This window comes from Desmodus rotundus, chromosome 4, assembly GCF_022682495.2.
Source record: "Desmodus rotundus isolate HL8 chromosome 4, HLdesRot8A.1, whole genome shotgun sequence".
Classification (NCBI taxonomy): Eukaryota; Metazoa; Chordata; class Mammalia; order Chiroptera; family Phyllostomidae; genus Desmodus; species Desmodus rotundus.
The window spans coordinates 170,503,358-170,525,904 of NC_071390.1; the positions used below are offsets into that span (position 1 = coordinate 170,503,358).

Genomic DNA, 22,547 nt, shown 5'->3' on the forward strand with positions numbered 1-22,547 from the left:
TATTTAAGAAAATTACCCTCAGTGTTATAAAGAAATTGGAATTTCATTTCTAGTTAAGATTTGGATTAAAAAATACAGAATGGTTTGACTGCTTTTAAAAGCAAATTCAGTCAGCAGTGGCCTCTTGGATATAAAAGACATCTTTTATAACATAAGCAGGAAATTTAGTCAACACATGAAACCATGTGGTGATTTAAAACACTATCACACTGCCAAGCTTGCTCCTGAGAGCGTATAGAGCTACTTAAGGGCATATTCCTGTGATGGAATAATTGCTACTATGTTTCTGAGATACAATAAGACGGTGGACATCCCTGCCCCCGACCACCAACTGCTTTAGTACTTGTAAAAAGGAAAGATGACATTTGACTAAGAATGGTATTGGATGCATCAATCCACAGAGAATTGACCAGGTTGTATTTTTACATTTTTAAAATATGAAACCATTTTTTCAACTTAATTCTGCACATAGTAAGAGCAAGTGACCAAGCACAGTAAATTACCCGAACAATGCAACAGAAAGAAATGAAGTCCTAGCGAGAGGAGACAGGGCAAGCTGCTGTGTAACATACCCACGTCAACTCAATATTCTTACTACTGATGCTTCACACACAACTGCAACTGTCAAGACAAGCACATATTGGGCTCCTTAGACGATGCTGTTCCTGCACTTGGCACTTGAAGACTTTTGGACAATGGGATGAGTGAAAATCCAGTGTTATTAGTACTAATTCTGAATCCTCAAGATAACATTTCACGAAGGTTCCATAATGATTCCTCGAATGTGCCTACTGCCTTAATCAATTCTAGGACTTCCTTTCCTGGTCCCTGATATATTTGGGGAGCTGCATGGACCATATTGATGCCAATGATGAAATACACTTCTTTTTATGCTTTAAAAACACTGCCTAGTATTCATGATATAATATAATATGAATTTGACAATGTCATTTGATAAGTCAACCTCTTGGGTTTCATAGTTTTTATTTTATAAAATGTTTTAATAAACATTTTGAAATATTTGAACAAAGGTGTATACACCTTTCAATATTTCTCCTGTTTCAAATCACTAAAGATATTAGTTTAATGTTATTGAAAAATTCCCACTATTGAAAACATTTTTCTATCTATACTCTATCTGATGTACTATAAATGACATGTATTTTTCATCATAAAAATAATTCATGTTCATGATATCTTTAAAAAAGTAAAAGCATAATCAATAAGATATACTATATTTTTTTAAAAAGTAAAAGCATACGGAAAAGTAGAAAGTAGAAACTGTTAGTCTTTCTTTTTAGCCGCCCTTCTGCCCACTCGGGAGGTTTCTTTCACAGCCTTCTAGAAACTGGGCAAGCGCGTTTCAGATGCCCTTTTATAGGGTTTGGCATAGCTAGTCATCTATCCAGCATCTGCCTGGCTGATTGAACACATTTATTTCAGATGTTGTCAACATTCCTTTTACCATGTCAACATTCCAAGGTAATGAAATCTGTGCAGCTTTAAAAGAAAGAGGGAAACAGAAACGAAAATCATAATAGACTTAAAAGGCAACTAACCTTTTTCCACCTCATTCAGATTAGCAGCTGGCAGCGACAAAGACAGAAGAGACAAAAGACTTTTTACATCGCGGTACAACAGCAGAGCACAGGAAGCTAATGCATTTAACAACAGAGAGGCCAAGGCTGAGAAGGCAAAGTGAAGCAAGGCTTCCATTTCTTACCTACGGCTGGCCAAGCGCACAGACATGGAGGGAATGAGGCCACGGGCAAAGGCCACCACAGGGAGCCAGAGGTCTGCATCTAAACCAGGGGACTTAGCCACCGGCCTTATTCTTTAACATGTGCACTTAATGGTTTGTGGGTGGGCATTGGAGACTTGGAAAAGCAAAGAGATGATGGCACAAAATAGAAACAAAGAGTTCTGAATATTTTCCATAAAATGTATTCTACATCTTTCCATGCCCAGCTGGTATGGAAACTTCCATTGACTGGATTTCTGTGATCCCATTAAGTGACACCATGGGTTAGTTACATTGTGATAGCTTGTGCATCATCTCTGAACGCGGTCCCATGAGAACAGGGTTACCTCAGAAACATGGTCTGACTGAGTAGATCCAGGGTTCTGACTCTTAGGAAACACGCAAAAACACATTTTTCAATTTAACACCTAAATTCATACCAGACTTTAAGAAAAGGCATCAAGTTTTCAACATGGCGGGGTGCCGTGTTTGCAATTTTCGTTTTTATAGGTTTTGAGCTTACATATTTTTAGGAATTCCTTGAAAATTTTCCTTCAAGAAATGCCTTGGTTTTAGAAAGGATAAAATAATTGATATTTTTAAATTAAAAAATCAAAAACACAATCTCTTAAGCTAAAGGTAAAACCTTAGAGTAAATTTTAAAATTATTTATTTAGCAATTCTGGAGTCGTACTTGCTCAATCCTTACCATACTGATTTTAATTTAAAATAATACTGAATTAAACTTTTCAAAAATTGACTCTGCTCAATCCTGAGTGTAGTGATTTTAATTTACAAGCGTATTGAATTAAACTTTTCAAAAATTAATTTTGTATGAAGAATATTAGCAATCAACAACTATATATTATACAACTAGAACAGATAATGAATTAAGTAGAAAACAACAGTTTTGATAACTAGCAGGGGAGAGTATAACAAGATTTAGATAATCAAAAAACAACACTGACCCTTAAAATTTATGTTGTTAATCCCTGCAGCAGAAAAGAGCAGATAGTTTTGTCCTCTAATAAACCAGTAACTATTTACTGTGATGTGCTGGCCACAGCGTTTAAATAAATTTAATACATTTTCCAGTGGTGGGTCCTTTTACTTTGAATGTTTGTAGTTGTGTTTTATAGCCTGCCCATCACACGAGGACTCCTCCATCCGACTGCTTTCAGATCTCTGAATTTCCTCCACTAACAACAGTGTGTCCATTCTGACGCTTGCCATAGATGCCAAATGTAAAACCTTTCCCCATAATATTTTACAAGCTTTTTCCGTGAAGTTTTATTTGTTCCAACTAAGGAGTTCACATTTTCATTTATGCCTTTGGGGTATGGAGTAAAAATCTTCAAACAGAAAGCAACTTGTGACTTGAACGATTTTTAAACAATGACAACATTATTATATTCCCTACGCAGTGCAGGGTTTCTGTTCCCGGATCTCTCGCTCATTAATCGGACTCCCTGTGCAAATCTGAAAGAATACAGCCACATTACAGGAAAACTCCTCCCTCGCTGCAGACTTGGATGAAGGAGGATATAAAACTCTGGAGCCCAATTTATACTTTCCTATAATTCAAGGCCACTAGGTGCCACTGATTTCAAAATCCACAGATGGTTGTTTGATATTTTGTAAATGAGCTCACTTCACATATGGACACAAATGCTACAGTTAATAGATGAGTTACAAAAGGGCCTCATTTAGATATTTGCTCTAATGCCAAATTGTCAAACTCTTCCCTGCCCGCAAGACTCAGCACACAGTTACAGCGGAAACATCTTCACGCTAGTAAGTTTCTGCTGAGCTCAGTATTTTTGTTTATACTTTGCCAAAATGAAGGCAAACTGACATTTGCAATAGCTATGCTTAAGAAGACTAAAGGAGTCTCAGTCCCTTTTGAGAACCAAATGGCTCTTGACAGATAGTCCTGGCACGTTCCCACATAACAGCTTCTGTAGATGCCACATTTTGGCTGAAAGGTGGTTTTGCTAAGTTTTGGGTTTTTCGGATGTTTCAGAGAGAGAGATCTGGCCACAGGGAGATGAGGTTTTGTAATACTTCTCAGAGGAGGCTGCACTGACTGGAATCTTTTTGTGGGGAGAAACATGTGGTCAAGAGGACTGGGTGTAAGAAGGGAGCTTGGAACATGAAAAATGAGAAGATAAGACAAAGACTCCAAAGAAATGGATAAGGAATAAGGGGCAGCAGGTCTGAAGCCAAGGCAGGAGGACCCTCCAAACCAACTCAGAGGAGTCTGCCCCCTTCTGTAGTTGTCAGTGCAAAGTGGGTAGAGACTGATTCCTGGGTGCTGTGCCCTGGATCGCATCAGCTAGGTAAGGTGTGCTTGGCCTGCCTTGGTCCCATTTGTCCTGGTCAGAACATACTGGTTCAAAAGGACCTCAAAGATTAAGTGAATTAAGTTCCTTATATAGTGATTAGAACAGTGGTGAGAAAAGAGAACTATTCTACCTAGGTACATCCAGGTAACAGAGTTTAGTGCAGACACTGGGCTTCTTACAGAAGTCTAAACGAGCTCATCCAATAAAACTCAATTCTCGGGGGGAGCTCCAAGGGCTTCAGAATCTGTGCATGCTGAATAGCCTTGCTATCCTTCATTAATACAAAATATCAGGGAATGCTCAAATTCTGCCCATGAGGGAGCCCAAGGGCTACATATATGTAATAGAGAAATTGGTAAATACAACATGCTCATATTTCTACTGGACACTTAGTATATTACTTTATATGGCATCAGGCGCTTTCCTGGTAGAAAAAAATCCTACCTTTAAAAAAAATATCCTACCATGGAAAGACAGCCCCAGAGCACTTGTGCAGATCTGGGTGTCAAAACAAAACCCTGTTATTCTGTCAATCATTTTACCATAAGGAAAGGTACTTAGTGAGATGCCGGGTTTGGGTATCCCGTAAAAGCTTAAATTTCTATGCTTTCCCAACAGATCCCCTGAGACAGTTAACCAGGCAGCTGTGATTGCATCTTTCATGTTTAGAGATGCTGATCTTTGTCACCTAGACAGCCATTTCGCCCTCTGATACTCTTACTTAACTGTGTATTAAATTATATGGAAACAAATATAATTAATGAAACATACCCAGCTAAATGAAAATGGTAACTTCAAAGAGAGTGACGGCATCTATTGCTCCACTTTCCTTACAAATAAAGTGTACAACATTCTCTTTGTTTCTACCCTCTATTAAAACTAAGTGGTTTATTAAGAAAACAAGATTGGAACTGTGAAGTTTCTTATTCATAGCCACAAAAATAAATCAAGATAGATATGCTCACATAATAGCCAAGTTATAAACTTGATGTTAACTTTATAGCAAATTGATTTATCCAGGGAAGAAGTTAATAAGGTTGAATAGTCTTAGGAGATTTATCATCCCAAGAAATAAAATGTCAGAAAAAAGGTGATGTTCTCATGAGATTATTCAAAGTGCTTAATATTTTCCCATTTGTATTTTATTTTAAAGAATATGAGTTACTAGAGGAAAAAAACTCATTAGTGAAGAACAAGAATGGATACAATCTCAAATGCTTAATTATGTTTTGACTAGGTGAAGAAGTGCCTCTTTTCACATATGTACGGGTGGGTTGCTTTGCACGGGAAAAACACTTTATATAGCAATGCCATTCAATTGTGAGACTAATAGCTTCAGGATGATAGCTCCGTTTTTGCTGGCTAGCATGGCATGATAGGAAACTGAGCTTGGCGGGTCTTTCATGGGTTGGCTGAAGACATCTTTAACTCCATCTGTTATTTAGATTACATCTAATTTCTCAAACACCTACCAGTTATTAAACAATACAGTGGTTTACTAAACATATGCAGCCGAGTGCCCATGATGTGTTCAGATGCACAGACTGTCAGCCAACCATTGCCAATTCTTCCTACCTGTGTACTCAGGCGGGCAAAGGCAGGTGTAGTTATTAATCCCATCGACACACGTAGAATTGTTTTCACAGTCATTATCTTCACAGTCATCAACATTGATTTCACAATGTTCTCCTTCAAATCCATCAGCACAAATACACCTGCCCGCCACAGGGGGAAGAAAGTAAAAAATCAAAACCAAGCAAACAAAACACCTCCTTGCATTTTAAAGCCATATGGTCTAAATATTGGGAAAAATCCTACGTACACTCATGAATTACAGAACTTTTAACTCCAAGAAACTGATTTTTAAAACGCTTTTAAATGACATGTTGTAAGCATCAATTTAAGGAAATATCCTCCAAGTCAGAAACAGTTTGGAAAAGCAATCAATTCTGGCTGCAAGACGGCAAGTGGCCCCACGGCCTTATGAGTCAGTACATCCAATACACTCGCAGATCTAAAACACAAGCAACTTTATGCAGATCTCAAGTGGTGCTCTAATAAAACAATTCATGCTTCTTTGTTCATAAGTGAGGAGGAACTGGTTCTGATTAAAAAAAAAAATACCACACCCGCTTCTCTATGTATAATGCTCTTGATGTCTCAAAACAAACAAAAAAAATTGAAAATAAAACTTTGTCTTCCTTGCAGTTATGAAATGTGAATGTTCTCTTTACATCTCAACAAATGCAATTTTTTCACTGCTATAAAACATTGCACATTTCATCCTGATAGGCATCAGAATAATCTTTGAAAGCCTTGATGAAAAACAGACAATTTCATAACAGAATGCAGAAATAAAGCCCATTTGTTATAAAAAGCGCTATTTCTAATAAGCTTTAGTAGTACATTAGCATTCATATGTGAAATTATTAGTGTCATTATAAGAACTCTATTTCATAATTCATGAAGTACATCTGAAGTAATTGTACTCTACGATTAAATAACTCTAGATTAAAAATGTTCACAGCATGGTTTTCTACTCGTATTGGGGCTTGCAAAGGAATCATTAATTTTCTGTTTCAGTGGAACCTACACACTGTCTTAGAAGCAGTACACATGATAACAGATGAATATATGACTTGCAGTGGGAGACTAGCTGGCTGTTAATTAGCATAACAGAGCCACTACTTTGTCTTGAACTAATCTAACTTGATTAATCATAATGTGTGCATGTGCAAATATCTTGATGTTTGTAGATTCCTGAGCTGAAAATACTGTAACATCTCCATTTGTTTTTATGTTGCAATATCTCAGAGAGGGACTCATACATATCGTCCTTGTGAATAGGCTTCTGGAATTCTTTTAAAAACAGTCTTCCTTGATTTGAAAAAGAAAATGCACGTTTGCTTCTTGCTCCAATCCTCCCAACACAGATCACAGACTAATGAACGACCTACCAGAATCCATCTTTCTCTCCTTCTTTTAAGTGGCAGGTCCCTCCATGTTTACACGGGTTACTGATACATGCGTGAATCGGGACGTCGCAGTCCTGCCCCTGGAGAAGGAATGGCCACGCAGAGATGAGTGTAAAGCAAGTATGAGTCGCCAGCACAATAAACTAAGGCAGGCCCACCAGAGAAAGCATGTTTTCAGGTCACAGCTCCTATCACAGCTTCCACTTACCTTGAAACCATATGGGCAGGTGCAGCGATAAAAGTCCACTGGATCGTTGTTACAGGTGCCATCATTTTTACATGGATTTGACAAGCAGGGGTTACATTTAGCTAAAATTGTCACATCCACGGGACCTACAATTAGTTGAAAATATGAGAAACTGGTGCAATTTTAGGTTACTTAAAATTGTTTCAATGCCTTAATGTCACAGTAAATTTTGTATAAAAGTCATTGGTCACATTATCTGTATGCAAGTCTCCTCCATGACAAAACCGGAAGTCAGCGTTATCATATTATGTTCAAGAATGCCACAGGCAGACTTCTCACTGAGAGGGGTGGGGAAGACTCCCCGACATCGGAGAGGGACTCCGGGTTTTGATTTAAGTGGTTAGTCTCTGACGCTAATGATGCCCACATCACAGGCTCAATCCCCTCAGGGACGACCAGCTCGTGGTTGAGTTCCACGGCACTGCCTGCCCCTGAGACTCAGCCAGCTGTCACAGACATGCATGTCAACCATCCCAGAGAGGACTGTGGGAGTGTGTCTACGCATGTGCATGAGAGTGTGTGCACGCACGCTGGGCCGCGGGTGGGTGAATTTTAGGAATAAGTAGAAACTCATCCATTAACATATAAATTCATCAATTAAATATAAAATAGTATGCGCCTGCCCCGACAACATTAGTTCGGTGGTGTTATGGCATACAGGAGACACAAAACAACACCGCTTTTATGCATATGGAAATGAACCACAAAGGAAATCCGTTATGCCCTCCCTGATACCCTTTTGGTTCAGTCTGTCGGCACATTAGCACAGGCACGCAACGGGGGAAGTTTCTCTATTTTCCTCTCCCAGAAGGACTTCCCATGGAAACGATATCTTCCTGCAATCCCACTTTTTGGAAAATATATTAAAAACAAGATTTACAGTAGATTTGGATTAAATGCCGATTCCGTTGCAGCCCATTTTCCTCTGCTCCCACATATTTAATCCGTAAACGGCTCCTAGTGTAGCAATGGTTCCGTCCTCCAAAAAATCACCTTCGGCCGATGCTGCTTTGTGCACCGTTGGGGAGAGCTCACTGGACTGCCTTTTGGCAGCTGTGAGATGAGGACACTCTGTCAAGGTGACATCTTTATGTATAAAATACAAATATTTTAATGTTGGTTCTGCTATCGCCAGTCTCTCTGAAATACTTCATCCTCACTGAAACGGCAGCGATCATTCCAGCTGCACGTTTGAGCACACATCTTTTCTGGCAAAGTTACCAAGTCAACTGTGTAGCACGTGCCCCCTGTTCTGTCATCACTGTGCCCTTCTAAGGGACCTCCACTCCAGCAGTTGTGTGACTTCTGCTCATGTAAACTCCTTTCATTTCTCTGCAGATCAGAGTTAATGCCTGTGACATTTTACTCTGTTGACGAAAACTCATGTGAGGAAGCGAGGGTGGCCATGAAAACTACATAGCTCAGCATTCCATGCCCCGGGGAAGCGCCAGCCCTTTCACATATAATGGTTTGGGGGTAAAATCTAACAAAGGATAGTTCTCTGTATGATTCAGTTTTTCTGCTAATGAAAACACTGAAGTATAGAGATTCCTCTTGTTTTTTCACCACTTGAAATGGACGGCAGTCCTGGGGATGATGGTGCTAACAAGAAGGCGTGGTGTTTGCTTCTGGTGACGCCCAGCCATTAAGGGAGGCCTTGCCAATGTCCCCTTCAGTTTTTCTTGGTAATCGAAACAACTAATGCAGTCTCTATATCAAATTACAGCTGGAAGATTCCTGGGATTAACACTGAAGTGATCCTCACAGAAATTCAATCGCTCACCCCTCCCAACTTATTTATCAATTAAGGATAATTTAGTTATTAAGAATATTGCAGAAATGAATGGTGGCAGTTAGTTCAAACTGCAAGTTAAATTATTGTAATAGTCCACAATAAATGGCTTTGTATTTGCTGAAGTTATCACACTTAGAATCAGAAATAGAAAAGCAAATACCTAACTGGTAATGGATCCTTTAGCTAGGCTAGAAAAAATAATCTAATTTTGAACAAAGGCGTAAGCTAAAGCAGCTAAGAATGCACACTAGCAGAACGGCGTGTCAGCGAATGCAAGGACTGGACACATTTGCCTGGCCACTGTCCAAGACCTTGACAAAAATTGTCTTTTTGTCTATTTCTGTGCTTTTCATCTTGTAAGACTGGTTTGAATAGAGGAGTTCAGGGTTGACAGTTTCTAAGTTTATTCTACGGAATGTGACAGTTTTCAAAAATTATGTTTGATTATTTAAATGAGAAGCTAGAGATTGTTTTAGAAAAACCCCCCTGGATTCATGGACACATTTTGAGCAATTTAATAGAATATGCAGGTGACAAAATTGCCAGGCTGAAACAGTGCCTGTCCAATTTAACAAACAGTCAAGATTTATTTAATAAATATCCACTGAACCATATCTGATTAATAGGCACTATCTAATTTCTCTACTTTGGTTTCCAATATAGCTAAACCTGCTCAACTATTTTCTAGCTGGAAATTCTTATTGGAATACAAAGGAAGATCGTTGTTCTCTTGAATACATTCAGTGGAGCTAAAGGAATCAAAATAATCAGGTTTACTATGTACACAGGCCTCTTCTGACAATTTCTTAAACCCACAAACTCTTTCGGCGATATCAAGATTGGGGAATATAGCAAAATATTGAGTTCAAACTCCTTCAGGTTGGTAAAGTTGATTACAATGGCTCTCACCCTATTTGATTCTCCTTTTTAAAAATCCTTCTTTGAAAATCAGTGCTTCAATGATAATTTTTTATTCCTAGTACTCAAGCTTGAGAAAAGGGTAATTCAAAAGATGTTTGTAAGTTATATAAATTCCAAATAGCGGCATCCTCTGATATGTCCAAACACCTTAATTCCCTTTCCTGATTTATTTTGATTGTAAATCCACCTAACTAAACATCCTTCTTATAATGTGATTTATACATCTACATGGCTTACCTAAATCTTTTTATTTCTATATTCTAATCCATTGGAACTTCAGCTGACCCTTGAACAACTCAGGGGTTAGGGACACTGAACCCCAAGCAGTTGAAAATCTGCAGCTAATTTTGATTCTCCCCGAACTTAAACTGTCTCTCCGTAACTGTGGGGGATTGGTTCCATGACCCGCAGTGAATGCCAAAATGTGCAGACACTCAAGTCCCCTATATAAAATGGGCAGGTCACTGCACACAGTCTGCCCTCTGCAACCTCAGACTCCCAGATGCAGACAGAAAACAGTACGAGGCATTTATTGGAAAAAAATTCACATATAAGTGGCCCCACAGTTCAAACTCATGTTATTCAAGGGCCAACTATCCCTTGAATCTGGGTGTCTCCTCTCATTCATCTTCCCACCCATATTTTGCTCCTCTTCTGAGACTATCTTCTAACTCATGTTAGTTTTCAACTTATGATTCATTTTCCACCCGGGACATTTTCTCTGAGATCCTCGCCTGTGAAGTTCGTATTCAGAGGGAACGGCATCTTTAATCTGTTTCTATAATGAGATGGTACCAAAGCTAAAGGAAAAGGCTAAACAAGTCAAAATGATATGGTGAAGAGTTCACACAGCTCTCTAGAAGCAAGCCAACACTTGCCAAATGGTGAAAACTTGATTAGTTGCCAGTGGAAAGATGTCCAGGGACAGGAATTAGAAAAGTCTTTCAGCACAATGCATGATTATGGAGGACGGAACATCTGAAGTCCATCAACCCAAGTTAGTAACCTGGATTTGTCACCTAAGTGTGTGGCGTTTAGAGAATAATGGCAGCCATCTCAAGGGCTTGTGTTAAGCATTAAATGAGATGCTAATGAGTGCTTGAGCACGGAAAACAGTGAGAGCTAGCACAGAGCCACCGCAAGTTCTGACACTCTTCCTGGACTTCCAAAGAAGGGAGGGTGATGGGAAAAACACACGTGGTTTACCAAAAAGGAGAAACATAGTCTTCCTCTGTGTGTTTGCCCAAATTTAACACAGACATAGGCAAATTAGAGCTTGCCATTTAGTCTTTTGTCCATGCCAGGAGCTGCTCAAATTTGGGAAAACTGTAGGGGCCATCATTATCAAGACCGTGGGGGAATGGAAGTGGGCGCGGAGAGGGAATTACCCATGGGGTAACGACCCACAGTTCATGATTTTGTATTTTTAGGACTGCAACTTTGATGTGTAAATCCGGTCTGGACCACCACCAGAAATAACAGCACAGCAATGAAAAGGAGAGGGTCTCTCTTCTTCTTGAGTGCTACTTAATTAAGAAACGACAGCTTCCTTTGATACACCTTCACCGATCTTCAGTCTTTCTTCCTTTCCAAACTAAACTGGTTCCAAGGCTTGTTAAAGTATTTCCAAAACAACGGTCCTCCTAAGATGCGTGCCGTAGAGGAGAAAAGCAAGCTAGCTCCAGGGATACAGGTTTTTACTAGCGTCACTTAAATAAAAGAGGCCAGTGTAGGCTAAAGTTTGAAGTTTTCGTCTTGATTTAAGAGAGCCTTCTAGTATCAGCTATCTGGATTGGAGGTGTGTTTAACTTAATAATTCAAAGGGAAAATGAGAAGGAAGTTTGGTTAACAATTTGTCTCTGTCAGTTACTTTAATCTTTAATGGAAGAACTGCTGGACCTCAAATCCATTAACGCTTGTAGGCAGACTTGCTTACTTGACTCAAATCACCAGCTACGCACCTGACACCAATATCGCCACCCACTGAGAACTGCATCTCACTTTGATTTATGACGAAAAGCTGCCTACAAATTTCTAACTATATCCCAGGGCCTGCCTTCATTCTGGCATCCCTTGGAAACATGAGTCAAATAACAAAATTCTCTAGCGCTGACCTTGTAAGGAGTCTGAAGTTTGTCAAAGACAACTCAGAAAAGTCGTCGGGGATGTTTGAGGCTGGGCATAATTAACTAAGAGGAGGTTTTTACTTAAAACCAAAGATTCTACACCCAACTTGCACTTACATTATTGCATTTATTAAGCATGGATATCAATAACACATTTTAACGTTCCATCATTGTCATTCAATTATCAAATATTTATTGAGGGTCTGTTTCTGCCAGGCACTAGACTAAGTTTTGGGGGTTCAAAGCCAAGTGAAATGCTTGAGTTTCTAGGAAAAAATCAGAGTTCCGCAGTAAGACACACTTGTATCCGCTACAGGACGTAATGGTAAGAGGTTGTGGGAACACGAAGGTATGTTTTGGAATATGTTTTAAGTGTCTACAAGCCATCCAGGGGGAGGAATTTACTAAGTGAGTGAGAGTAAGAATCTGCATTTCATAAGAAAGGTCACGGCTTAGATATCTGAGGCCATGAGGTTGAAATCAATTAATTTAATAGGCTAAGGAGAGAACCCCATGCATGTCAACATTAGAGAATGGTACGAGGTGTCAGCCTAGGAATGAAGAAAGGCCAAGAGAACGTTCAAGGAGGAGCAGTGGCTGCCACCGTCCAGGGTGAGGAGAGGGCAAACACAGACAACTAAAAGACGCCATTGAATTCATCAAGATGGGAGTTGCTGGCATCTCTCTAGCTTCACCGGCGGGGTGAAGATGGTCAGGAGATGACAGGGGGTTAAAACCCTACAAATCTGCAGTAAAATCCTATACATAGTTTCCCCAGATGAAAAAATTCCTCAAAGGGAAACGTTTTGCTGATGTGAAACAAAAATCTGCCAAAGCACTAAAAGGAATCAAAACTGACAAGTTCAAAAATTGTTTTGTGCAGTTGAAAAAAAATCTGATAGGTGTATTGCATCAAATGTACTTTGAAGGTGACTGAAGTTTAAATGTGCAAGAACAAATACAAAAATTTTGATTAAAAAATTTCAGGATTTTTTGGGTTCCCCCTCGTACATGCATGTTTGAATTCTGAGAACACTGAGTAAGCTAACGGGAACCAGGATGCCCTAAGAACAGAATATAAATATGCAGCTTTTTCAAACTGTTATCGTGATTTCAAAAAACATCTCCAAGAAACTCTAAACTTTAAGAACTACGGGTAATGACTAGCATTTAGAAAAAGAGACTACACGTATCCTTGAGCATAGAAGGGTGTCATAGAACCAAACTGCAGTTTCTCAACTTCCCCTATACAAACTTTCTACAACCGTTCTGCCCAATAACATCCCTGAGAATAAGAGTGTATGGCAGTTTCTCCTTCCCTTTGACAATCACCTCCATGTTACAAAGAACTGTGGGCCTCTCTGCCCAGAGACTCACCACAGGGCACCGGCCCAAGGAAACCGCTGCAGTCACAAAGGACAATGTAAAATACTGGTTATTTGCAAAGGCTCGTGCAATTGAGGCACATAATCCCAGAGAGGTATTTCCAATAAAAGTCTACTTTCAATTTTCAATAACAATATTAAAACATGGGTGAATAATTATGTTGTTCCAATCAAGGGTGTCCCAGTCAATGACTCAAGTATTAGTGGAAATAATTTGGTTGAAAGGAACATTTAAAAACTCACAGATTTTTGGTGGCAGGAAATTTAAAAAAATAATTTTTACAAATGTTTTTGTCACAAAGAATGGTCCAATTCTCTGAGGTCCTGGAAATAGCAATTCAAGGAGAAAAACAGAAGTTCAAGGAAAAAAGAAGGATCTTGATTTTGTCTTTTAAAATTAGCTGTTATATTTAGATTCCATGAAATACATTGAAAAGAATAATGGAAGAGCTTTTTTCTAAAATGTTAAACTTTGTAGTGCACTACAAATGACATATTTTGCAATCATTTATAGCTATGGAAAAAAGCGTTAGATGCCAAGTTAAAAATATTTGGAGGGAATATAGTTTTTGAAAATTCCTTCTTTAATCAATAAGTCATGGATAGTCCCTCATCATTTTTTGTTGGTATTTTGAAATGTTATAATAATAAAATTAGTAGTTAACCTATATTGGTGCTGCCCATGTGTACAGTAACATGTTTTACATGAATTATTTAAAATATATTTTTCCAAATTTATTGAAGAATAAATGGCCCTGGCTGGTGTGGCTCAGTGGATGGAGCATCGGACTGCAAACCCAAGGGTTGCCAGTTCAATTCCCAGTCAGGGCACATGCCTGGATTGCAGGTGATGCTCCCAGTAGGGGGCACATGAGACGCAACCACACAGTGAAGTTTCTCTCCTTCTTTGTCCCTCCCTTCCCCTCTCTAAAAATAAATAAATCAAATCTTAAAAAAAGATATGCTAAAAATAATAAATGGCAAATATCCTGGTATATATCTAATGTGTCCAATATGATGACTCAATACACATATGAAGTGGAATTAAGATAATTAATACATCTGTCACCTCGCCTAGTTAACATTTTTGTGTGTGGCGACAATGCTTAAGACCTATTCAGTAACTTTCAAGTATACAATATTGTATTATTAAGTACTGTCACCATACAGAACATTCCATCCTCACAACTACTTCTTATAACTGAAAGTTTGAACACTTTGACCTCCAGCTGCCCACCTTCCCTTTCCCCCAGTCCCTGGCAACCACCATTCTATCCTTGGTTCATATGAATTTGGCTTTTTACTACGATTCCATCTAATCTTAAACTCTTTCAGGTATGTACTATCATTGTCTCGCTCACTTATATGAAAATGGAGGCACAGTGCTGCTAAACTATGAAAGCTCCGTAACTACTAAGCCCAGGACCGAGCAGGATGGGCTTCCGCACTGATGCCGTGACCCACTGCACAGTGTCACCCACTTAGACACGATTTCCTGCCTGGGTGTGCAAACGCTGGAGGCTTCTCTTCTCAGCCAGGTTTGCGAGCCTTGCAAGGCAAGAGCATAGCATAAACGTCTGCATGCTCCACGATACCTACGATTTAGTTTTACACATAAGACATGCTGAATAAACATTGGCTGATTACACATGTGGAAGTTTCAAGAATGTCCTCCATTGAGTAATTATGGGTGGCCCTCTTGGAAATCTACCAGTTAAGAATAATAACCTATTCCATTTTTGGTAAAAATCTAAATCCATACTTTTGACTAGTAAACATGGACAAATATACGAAACAAGTTCAACAGTGGTTACTTCCAGGTATTGGGATTAATGGTTCATTCTAGTTTTTGCAGAAATAAAATGTTCCTTATTGTTTATATTTTTTCTTTAGATTTTTCTATGTTGGGTATATATTATTCTTACAATAAAGACAAAAAAGTCTTACTAAGATGCTATTTCGAAGTGGCAAATACATAAAACAAGGGGGAAAGAGGGGACACAGAGAAGGAAGAAAACCCACACTGTCACAGAGAGAGGGCAGCACAAGAGGCAAGTGGGGAGGTCCGGCCTGACACTCGGGTGGGCTCATCTCCTTACCTGGTGTCAGGAAGCCACAGGGCCCTGGCAGCCCTAGGAGCAGGGCACATGTTCAGACAAAGCAAAAGCAAAATATTTTACTTGTCAGAGGCTATGAAAGGAATTTCCAGAAGTTGTGCACTCTTCATTTCTTCATGCATTTTAAAGAAAACTTAGCAGTTTCCATTGAACTATTTCTGCAATTTATTTGAAAAGCCTAATTCTTGACTTGGGTGCCGCAGGTAACTGCTCTGTCTTGTCCAAGCGTGAGTGGAAAGCGTGACTCGTTACTGGGACTTTGCAGCTATACCTTTAAAATCTAGTGGCAGATGCTATTCTTTTTCTTTTGAAACTCATAAGGTGGATGTTTATTTACAGAAATGCCAATGACTGAAAACCATACCTTGACACGTAAATTTCTTGGAGGGAGTGGTGAGTAGCAGTTTATCTGCCATTTCCCCGGGGCCAGCACAGCGAGCGATGCCTGGTTCTTTGTACTCCGACTTCACCCAGTCAGATAACCACTGCATGTTACAGTCGCAGTACAGGGGGTTGGCTCCGATTGCTCTGGAAAACAGAAGTGCACACACACACACATGTGCGGTGTGGACGTATTATTTTCTGAGGAACGTAAAGTGATGCTCAGAGAAAATCCCTATAGGTCTGTGAACAAAAACAATTTAGAAGAAAATAGTGGCAGCGGGATTCCCCATCTTCCTGAATTGTGTGCAGTGGAGATTTAGTGAGTTGTCACCAGTGCTCACAGTCACCTGAAATTTAGACAGTCCCCTGGTATTGGCAGAGACAGGGTTGTACTGGGTGCAGATCAACACATCCTTCATTTGCCAATTATTTTATTGAATGAGAACCCAATCACTATGCTAGGTTGTGAGGACTCAAATATGAAAACCACATTAATTCCAAAGAACTCCTTCTGCAACATATGCTCGTAAGTGCCGTAAGTGTCATTTAGAAGTGCTCCAGTAGAAACACTTATTCACAAGATGCCTCTGAAAGGAGGGTAAGTCCTCTGTGTGGGGGCGGGGAGTGGTGGTTAAAAATGACTAGGCTTTTAGATGACCGAGTAGGTGGGAAAGGCTGGAAAGGGTGTTTCAGGGTAAAAATCGGTAAGTACAAAGAGAAGAATATGCATGAAATAATAAAGATGCATATAGCTGGTCAACCAGAGCTGACTCAGACTTCAGTTGGATGCATGTTCCTTCACAAAGTGATTCATTTAGAGCTTTGGTCCGTCCTCACATCAGTGGTGCTGGTGGCAGGAAAAGTAAGCGCAACAATAGCTACCACAGACCGCACCCTTCAATAGGCAGGAGCTGTGCTACACCACTCACTTACATGAATGTCCCCACTTGACCCAAAGTAGCATCCCTCTTATTATTAATATCCCATTTAAAGATGAAGAAACTGAGGCAAAAGAAGTTAACCAATGGGTTTGTAAAACTGCCAAGTGTGGGCACAAGAGAAACATAAAGTGGCATTTAAAAACTGACAAACTCTGATGGATAATTAACTTCCAATTAGTCATATTTTAGGTCTATGGTGTAAGCAAAATTAATCTTACTCTTTTATTAAAAACCATCAAAACATGCTTATAAAGCCATAATAGTTTATACTCTAACTTTAGCCCAACTCTAACCAAAAATTGGACTACATGTTATGCTCAAATATGTGTCAGATTCAAACCCTTCACTAAATTAAAAATGAGCAAAATGATGTTTTTGAGTCACTTGCACTCATCTTTAATGGCCTTTCCTAAGCCCTCACCATGTTGGGGGATACAGAAGAAAAAATGACTAGAGCAGAGCTCCTCACAATCTAGGGAGCAGAAGACAAAGCATGAATTGAACACGTGACTGACTAGAGAAGATTCAAACTGCCTGCCCTCGTCGGGGGTGGTCACACAAAGGGATGTTCTACTCAGCTCCAGCCACACCTTTCCTCTGCAGCCTTGTCTGGTCCACTGCCCTAAGGCAAACAGATGGTCACTTCCCTCCTGAAGGTGCTCCGTTTGCCAAGCAGCGCTAGTCTTACACCCCGAGGTACCAGTTTCATTAACACTGTGTCTCAGGCAACTGACATCCCTGCAGTTTTTCAGAGTGGCCCTGACCACGACTTTGAGGTAGGTGTTGGGACTCAAATATGAAAACAAGGAAGGTCTTCCCTCCCGGGACCTCATAGGTTAGTGGAAGGAACATTGAGGGAAGGCCCCAAACAGTCAGACCTACAAAGGCCTACAGTGACAACACTGCCCCCACAGGGCAAATTCACATGCAGCATGACTGCTCCTATCCTCTGCCCTCCCCTTCTCAATTTCTGCACCTCTTGTCTTCTTGGGGTTTGGAGGGAAGGGCAAAGCCAAGAGCGAACAGGGCAGGCAGCCTCTTCTGGGAACCGGAAACCAGCTGATGTTGATATTTGAAGAAAAGCAGAGAACTGCTCTGGGTGGATGCCAATTCAGCCTGCCTTAAGAACGCTTTGGGTTCTAGGACTGGTCCTCTGACTTCTCCAGGTTTGCCATGGTCTTAACGTACAATTAAAAATAACGGAATACTGGAATTTGACCTAGGTGAGTTTGGGGGCCCATTTACTCTATACTCAATGGTACTTCCAAGAAATATGGAGATACAAAGGAAAAGCATTTCACTCAACATGAGGATTTGGCTATTTCCCTCTACCACACTATAAAGTCTTGAGATGTGTCGAATGAATTTTTTCATTGTGCCATGGTCAATGTTGAGTGATATTTGCTAAACAAATGAATCCTGTTTCAGCAAATCAGGATAGGCTTCATGGAAGAGGTGACAGTTGGGATATGACTTAGAAAAGTTGGATTTGAAGAGACTGAATCTAAGGAGAGCCAATATTCTAGAATCAGAAAACATCAAGAGAAAAGGCGTCATCTAGGAAGTTAGGTAAGCCATGTTTGCAAGAAGAAAGACATTTCTTCATAAGCGAAGAGAACTCAGCTAATGGGGAGTAAGGGCAAAAATAATAAATTAAGGCTATCTTGTGGAGTACATCATATCTATATTGAAAATCTTCACATTTTTGTTAAAGGTGAAACTAATCACATGTTAAGATGTGACCGCAAAAGGTGAAGCACAGCACTTGGGCTCCAAGCTCACTTGTCAGCGACAGTTTTACACCTAAACCCACAAGATGAACTAGGTACTCACAGGTGTGATAATGCAGAAAGATCGTTGAAAGCACCTTCAGGCACAACAGAAATGTCATTTCCATGTAAAGAACTAAAAGCGAAAAGAGCAAAATTAAGTTTCCTAGGATTCAGAAAGTTCAGAACAATCCCCATATATATGTAACTTCAGTTTATAATAGGCATTTTAACTCAGTGCAGACAAGAGGGCCTATTCAATAAATAGTCTTGGTACAACTGGGTATCTATTTTGGAAAGCAAAAAGTTAGTTTCTACCTCACATCATATGCATAGATTAAATTCTAGATTGAGAGTTAAGTGTAAAAAATAAAACTAAAATGTAGTAAATGAAAGTACTCTATAAAACTCAGAAATCATAATGAAAAGGAGTGACAAATTTTTGACTACATAAAATACATTCATAATATGAAAGATTAAATGTAAGGGACAGAATGGGCAATATCTACAACATATATAAGATACAAGGAGTAATTCCTCTGTGAAAAGACCTGCAAATTTGGACCCAAATGGTAGACGCATAAAGACATGCACATTAATAAGGAAAAGAAAAAGTACCCAATAAAAACTGGGAAATGATATGATCAGGCTCATAGATTAATCAGCACCAATGTTCAATAAACAAATAAAACATATTCGAATGCTCTAGTAATTGGAGTTGCAAATTGAAGCAGAAATGGAAAATAAAGTTCCATTTGCCTCACGACAAAAATAAAAAGATTAATAGTATTCAACATTTGCAAAAGTGCTTTAAACCAGGAACTCCAGTCAATAGTGGGTGGAAAAAGTAAACTCGTAAAGTGACAAAATCTTGCGTGCAGGACAACACGACAGTGATTTCTGATATTCTCCCAGTGGACTCGACAGTAACTTCCGACCGCAAATCACTGCTGTAATACTAGCACGTTCGCACCAGAGCGAACCTGTCGATGTTCTTTAGAGTGCTGTCCAGCATAGCAAAAATTTGGGCGTACAACACAGGAGAGGGAAGATGTGGCAGAACAAGTTCTATTTATGGTTTTTAAAGCATATCTAGCCAGGGGCATACCTCTATCACCACATAAAACCAAATGCACACACAGGAGGACCAGAAAAGAATGTCAAACTGTATAACAGTAAATTCTTGGGAAGGGTATTGGGATTGAGAGTCATATTTATTTCACATAATTTAAAATTCATATATTATGCAGTTGGTAAAGAAACTAAATTTCCTATATTTCTTTTAAAATTAGTTGACTCTATATGAAATCTACCTCTAAATATGATACATTATCAGATAAACAACTACAGCAAAAAGAAGTATTACAGAAGAGAAAATTATATTGTCAAATCAAAGCAGTGGCAGAATGATACAATAAAATATAATCCTCCAAATTTGTGGTAAATCCTAATGTATATATCTGAAACACCCAAGAAGCAACAAAGCAGTTAAACCATTAAATAGACTCAACCCCTGAGAAAAGAGTTATTTTGTTGAACATGAGATGCTTACAGTAATCGAAGAGACTTCAATCCATCGAAGGTTCGAGGAGGGATACATCTCAGACGGTTGTAACTGAGAATCCTGAAAGCACAGTAAGCCGACTTGTCTTACCCAGGCATCCCCAAATGGCCAAATATCATTTTTAAAATAAAGCGGTTAATGAAAGTGTTATTTTAGCATCTTAGAAATTGAGGATAATGACACATCATATTTTTAAAAAATATTTGTGCTGTGTCACTAATACAACATATTATTTCCTAACTACAGTCCCAAGAGCTTCCTCCCTGTGCTGGGTGCTGATGCCTGGACTACGCCCACCCAGAAGTCACTTTCTCCAGAGGCCTGCTTAAGGATCTCTCCTAACCCCACCACGAGCAGACAGACTTCTTTCTGTGTTTTACAGAACCCAACGTTTTTTTGCAATGCCCTGCATTTGTTGGTTTGTTGCAGAATTATCTGTCTGTTCCTCCCGACAAGCACTACATTCCTTGCGGGCAGAGGCACTGTCTGTCTTGTTTACCGGGAACGTCCAGCACCTAGGAAACGCACTGTGTCCAGTGAATTACTAAGAACTCGGTACCGCACTGTCACACTCACAAGGTGAGGAGCTGGGTCATGTTGCTGAAGCTCTGGTTAGAAAGGGTGCTTATCCGGTTGTTACTTAAGTCTCTAAAAGAGAGAAAGAAATGGAGTCTACTGTTATCACAGACACTGAAATGTTAGCGATTCATAAAAAGAGTTCTTTGGTTTCACAGTCATGGCAGCAAGACACTGGGTAACTCTCTGAAGTAGACTGCAATGTTACCCGTGCCCCGGTCTGCTGAAATTAGAAGGGTCAGCACACCTTGCCCTGGCCAGGGAAGTGTGGGCATGGAGCCAGGTTCACTATAGCACAGACTTGAGTGGGCTCACTTCTCCATATCCTTTCTCTTCTCCTGTAAGGCTCGGGGACCTCCTCTCCCAGACCCTGCGATGGTTGTCCCGTCCCAGGGCAAAGACATGTGGAGGCCAGTTAGCCAATACAATGGGCACATTTTAGGGGTGAGAAAGAAACCTTTGTTCATGAAAGTTCCATCAGGTGCACATACTTTATCTTCCTTGGAACATATCCTTCCTAACACACAATCACACTTGATAACTGAAAGAATCCTTCATTTAATTACTTTCACAATGCCATCATTAAAAACAATGCCACAGTTAAAAACTTTGCCCTTAGCAAAGTCACTAGAACATGGTAGGTCCTCAGTAAATACGTTTAATGAACAATAAGCAAATGAGAGAGATGTGAAGTTTTTTGCAAATGCTAAATGGTTATTTATAAGTGAATTTTGTACTATGACTTGTAATTTATATGCAGTGAACTTGATCTTATTTTTATTATATATGCAATATATATATAACATAGTGGCATAATATATATACAAATGTAATATGTAATGCAATATAATAATATATGACATATATATATTTTGCATTTTGCTTTAGAAAAATTAATGAATATACATACATACATATATATGACAGTGTTATACAATTAGTGAAGATCTATATATTCACTAATTTTCCCCAAAGCAGCATAAATATATAAATAAAAGATTCATAAATAAATGAAATATTATAGGTAATAAATTATGCTTATTTATGTGTGTGTATTTATAATCACTAAATTTTCCTGAAGCAAAATATATGAATCAATAAATTCAAGATTCAGAAAAGCTGATTATCCATTCCTTTATTAAAGTACCAAAATATCATCAAAATGGACCAATAAAATTGTGACAATAGTCGGAATGTTTAGAACCTCTAAAATATTGGGTTGGTCAAAAAATTTGGTTTTTTTCTGTAAGATAGTTCTAGTAGTGCTTAGTTGTCTTCAACTTTGTTCAAAACAATTTTGTTAGATTGTACTGTGACATATCAGCATACATTCTAAAAACACTTATCAGAATTGGTGAATTTTTGTGTTGCCATTTTAACATTGAAGATGGAAGAAAATAAGTAACATTTTCAGCATACGAGGCCTGCCTGGAGAAAGTCCAGCCATTGTTAATATAATGAAAACCGTTTGCACAATATTGATGTAACATGGCAGCCAAGGAGAGTGGACTGGAAGGCACATGCATGAACAATGATGACTTCGCTGTACTAGTCAGTGGGGTGGCAGTGACCGTTGAGTGAGCATGCGCACTGGGTGGCCCTCACTTTCAAAATCACTGAGTGAGTGGAGTGAATAGAAACTGCATCGGATTTAGGACTAA

The 22,547-nt window shown here is 39.2% G+C and overlaps 1 protein-coding gene across 8 annotated transcripts in view; it reads right to left on the reverse strand.

The window, feature by feature from the left end:
- SLIT2 (slit guidance ligand 2) overlaps nucleotides 1-22,547 on the reverse strand; it is a 317,606-nt gene that overhangs the window by 39,832 nt on the left and 255,227 nt on the right. For 3 of the 8 annotated variants that reach the window (XM_053922868.2, XM_053922865.2, XM_045182887.3), the window contains 9 exons: nucleotides 20,887-20,958; nucleotides 20,299-20,370; nucleotides 18,811-18,882; nucleotides 16,017-16,180; nucleotides 15,635-15,667; nucleotides 7,270-7,394; nucleotides 7,044-7,141; nucleotides 5,662-5,801; nucleotides 1,560-1,586 (listed from right to left, as the gene is read on the reverse strand). In XM_053922868.2, coding sequence (XP_053778843.1) covers nucleotides 1,560-1,586; nucleotides 5,662-5,801; nucleotides 7,044-7,141; nucleotides 7,270-7,394; nucleotides 15,635-15,667; nucleotides 16,017-16,180; nucleotides 18,811-18,882; nucleotides 20,299-20,370; nucleotides 20,887-20,958 — 803 coding nt within the window. The remainder of the gene's footprint in view (nucleotides 1-1,559; nucleotides 1,587-5,661; nucleotides 5,802-7,043; nucleotides 7,142-7,269; nucleotides 7,395-15,634; nucleotides 15,668-16,016; nucleotides 16,181-18,810; nucleotides 18,883-20,298; nucleotides 20,371-20,886; nucleotides 20,959-22,547) is intronic. The other 5 variants (XM_053922869.2, XM_053922867.2, XM_024573636.4 and 2 more) reach the window with 3 other exon arrangements.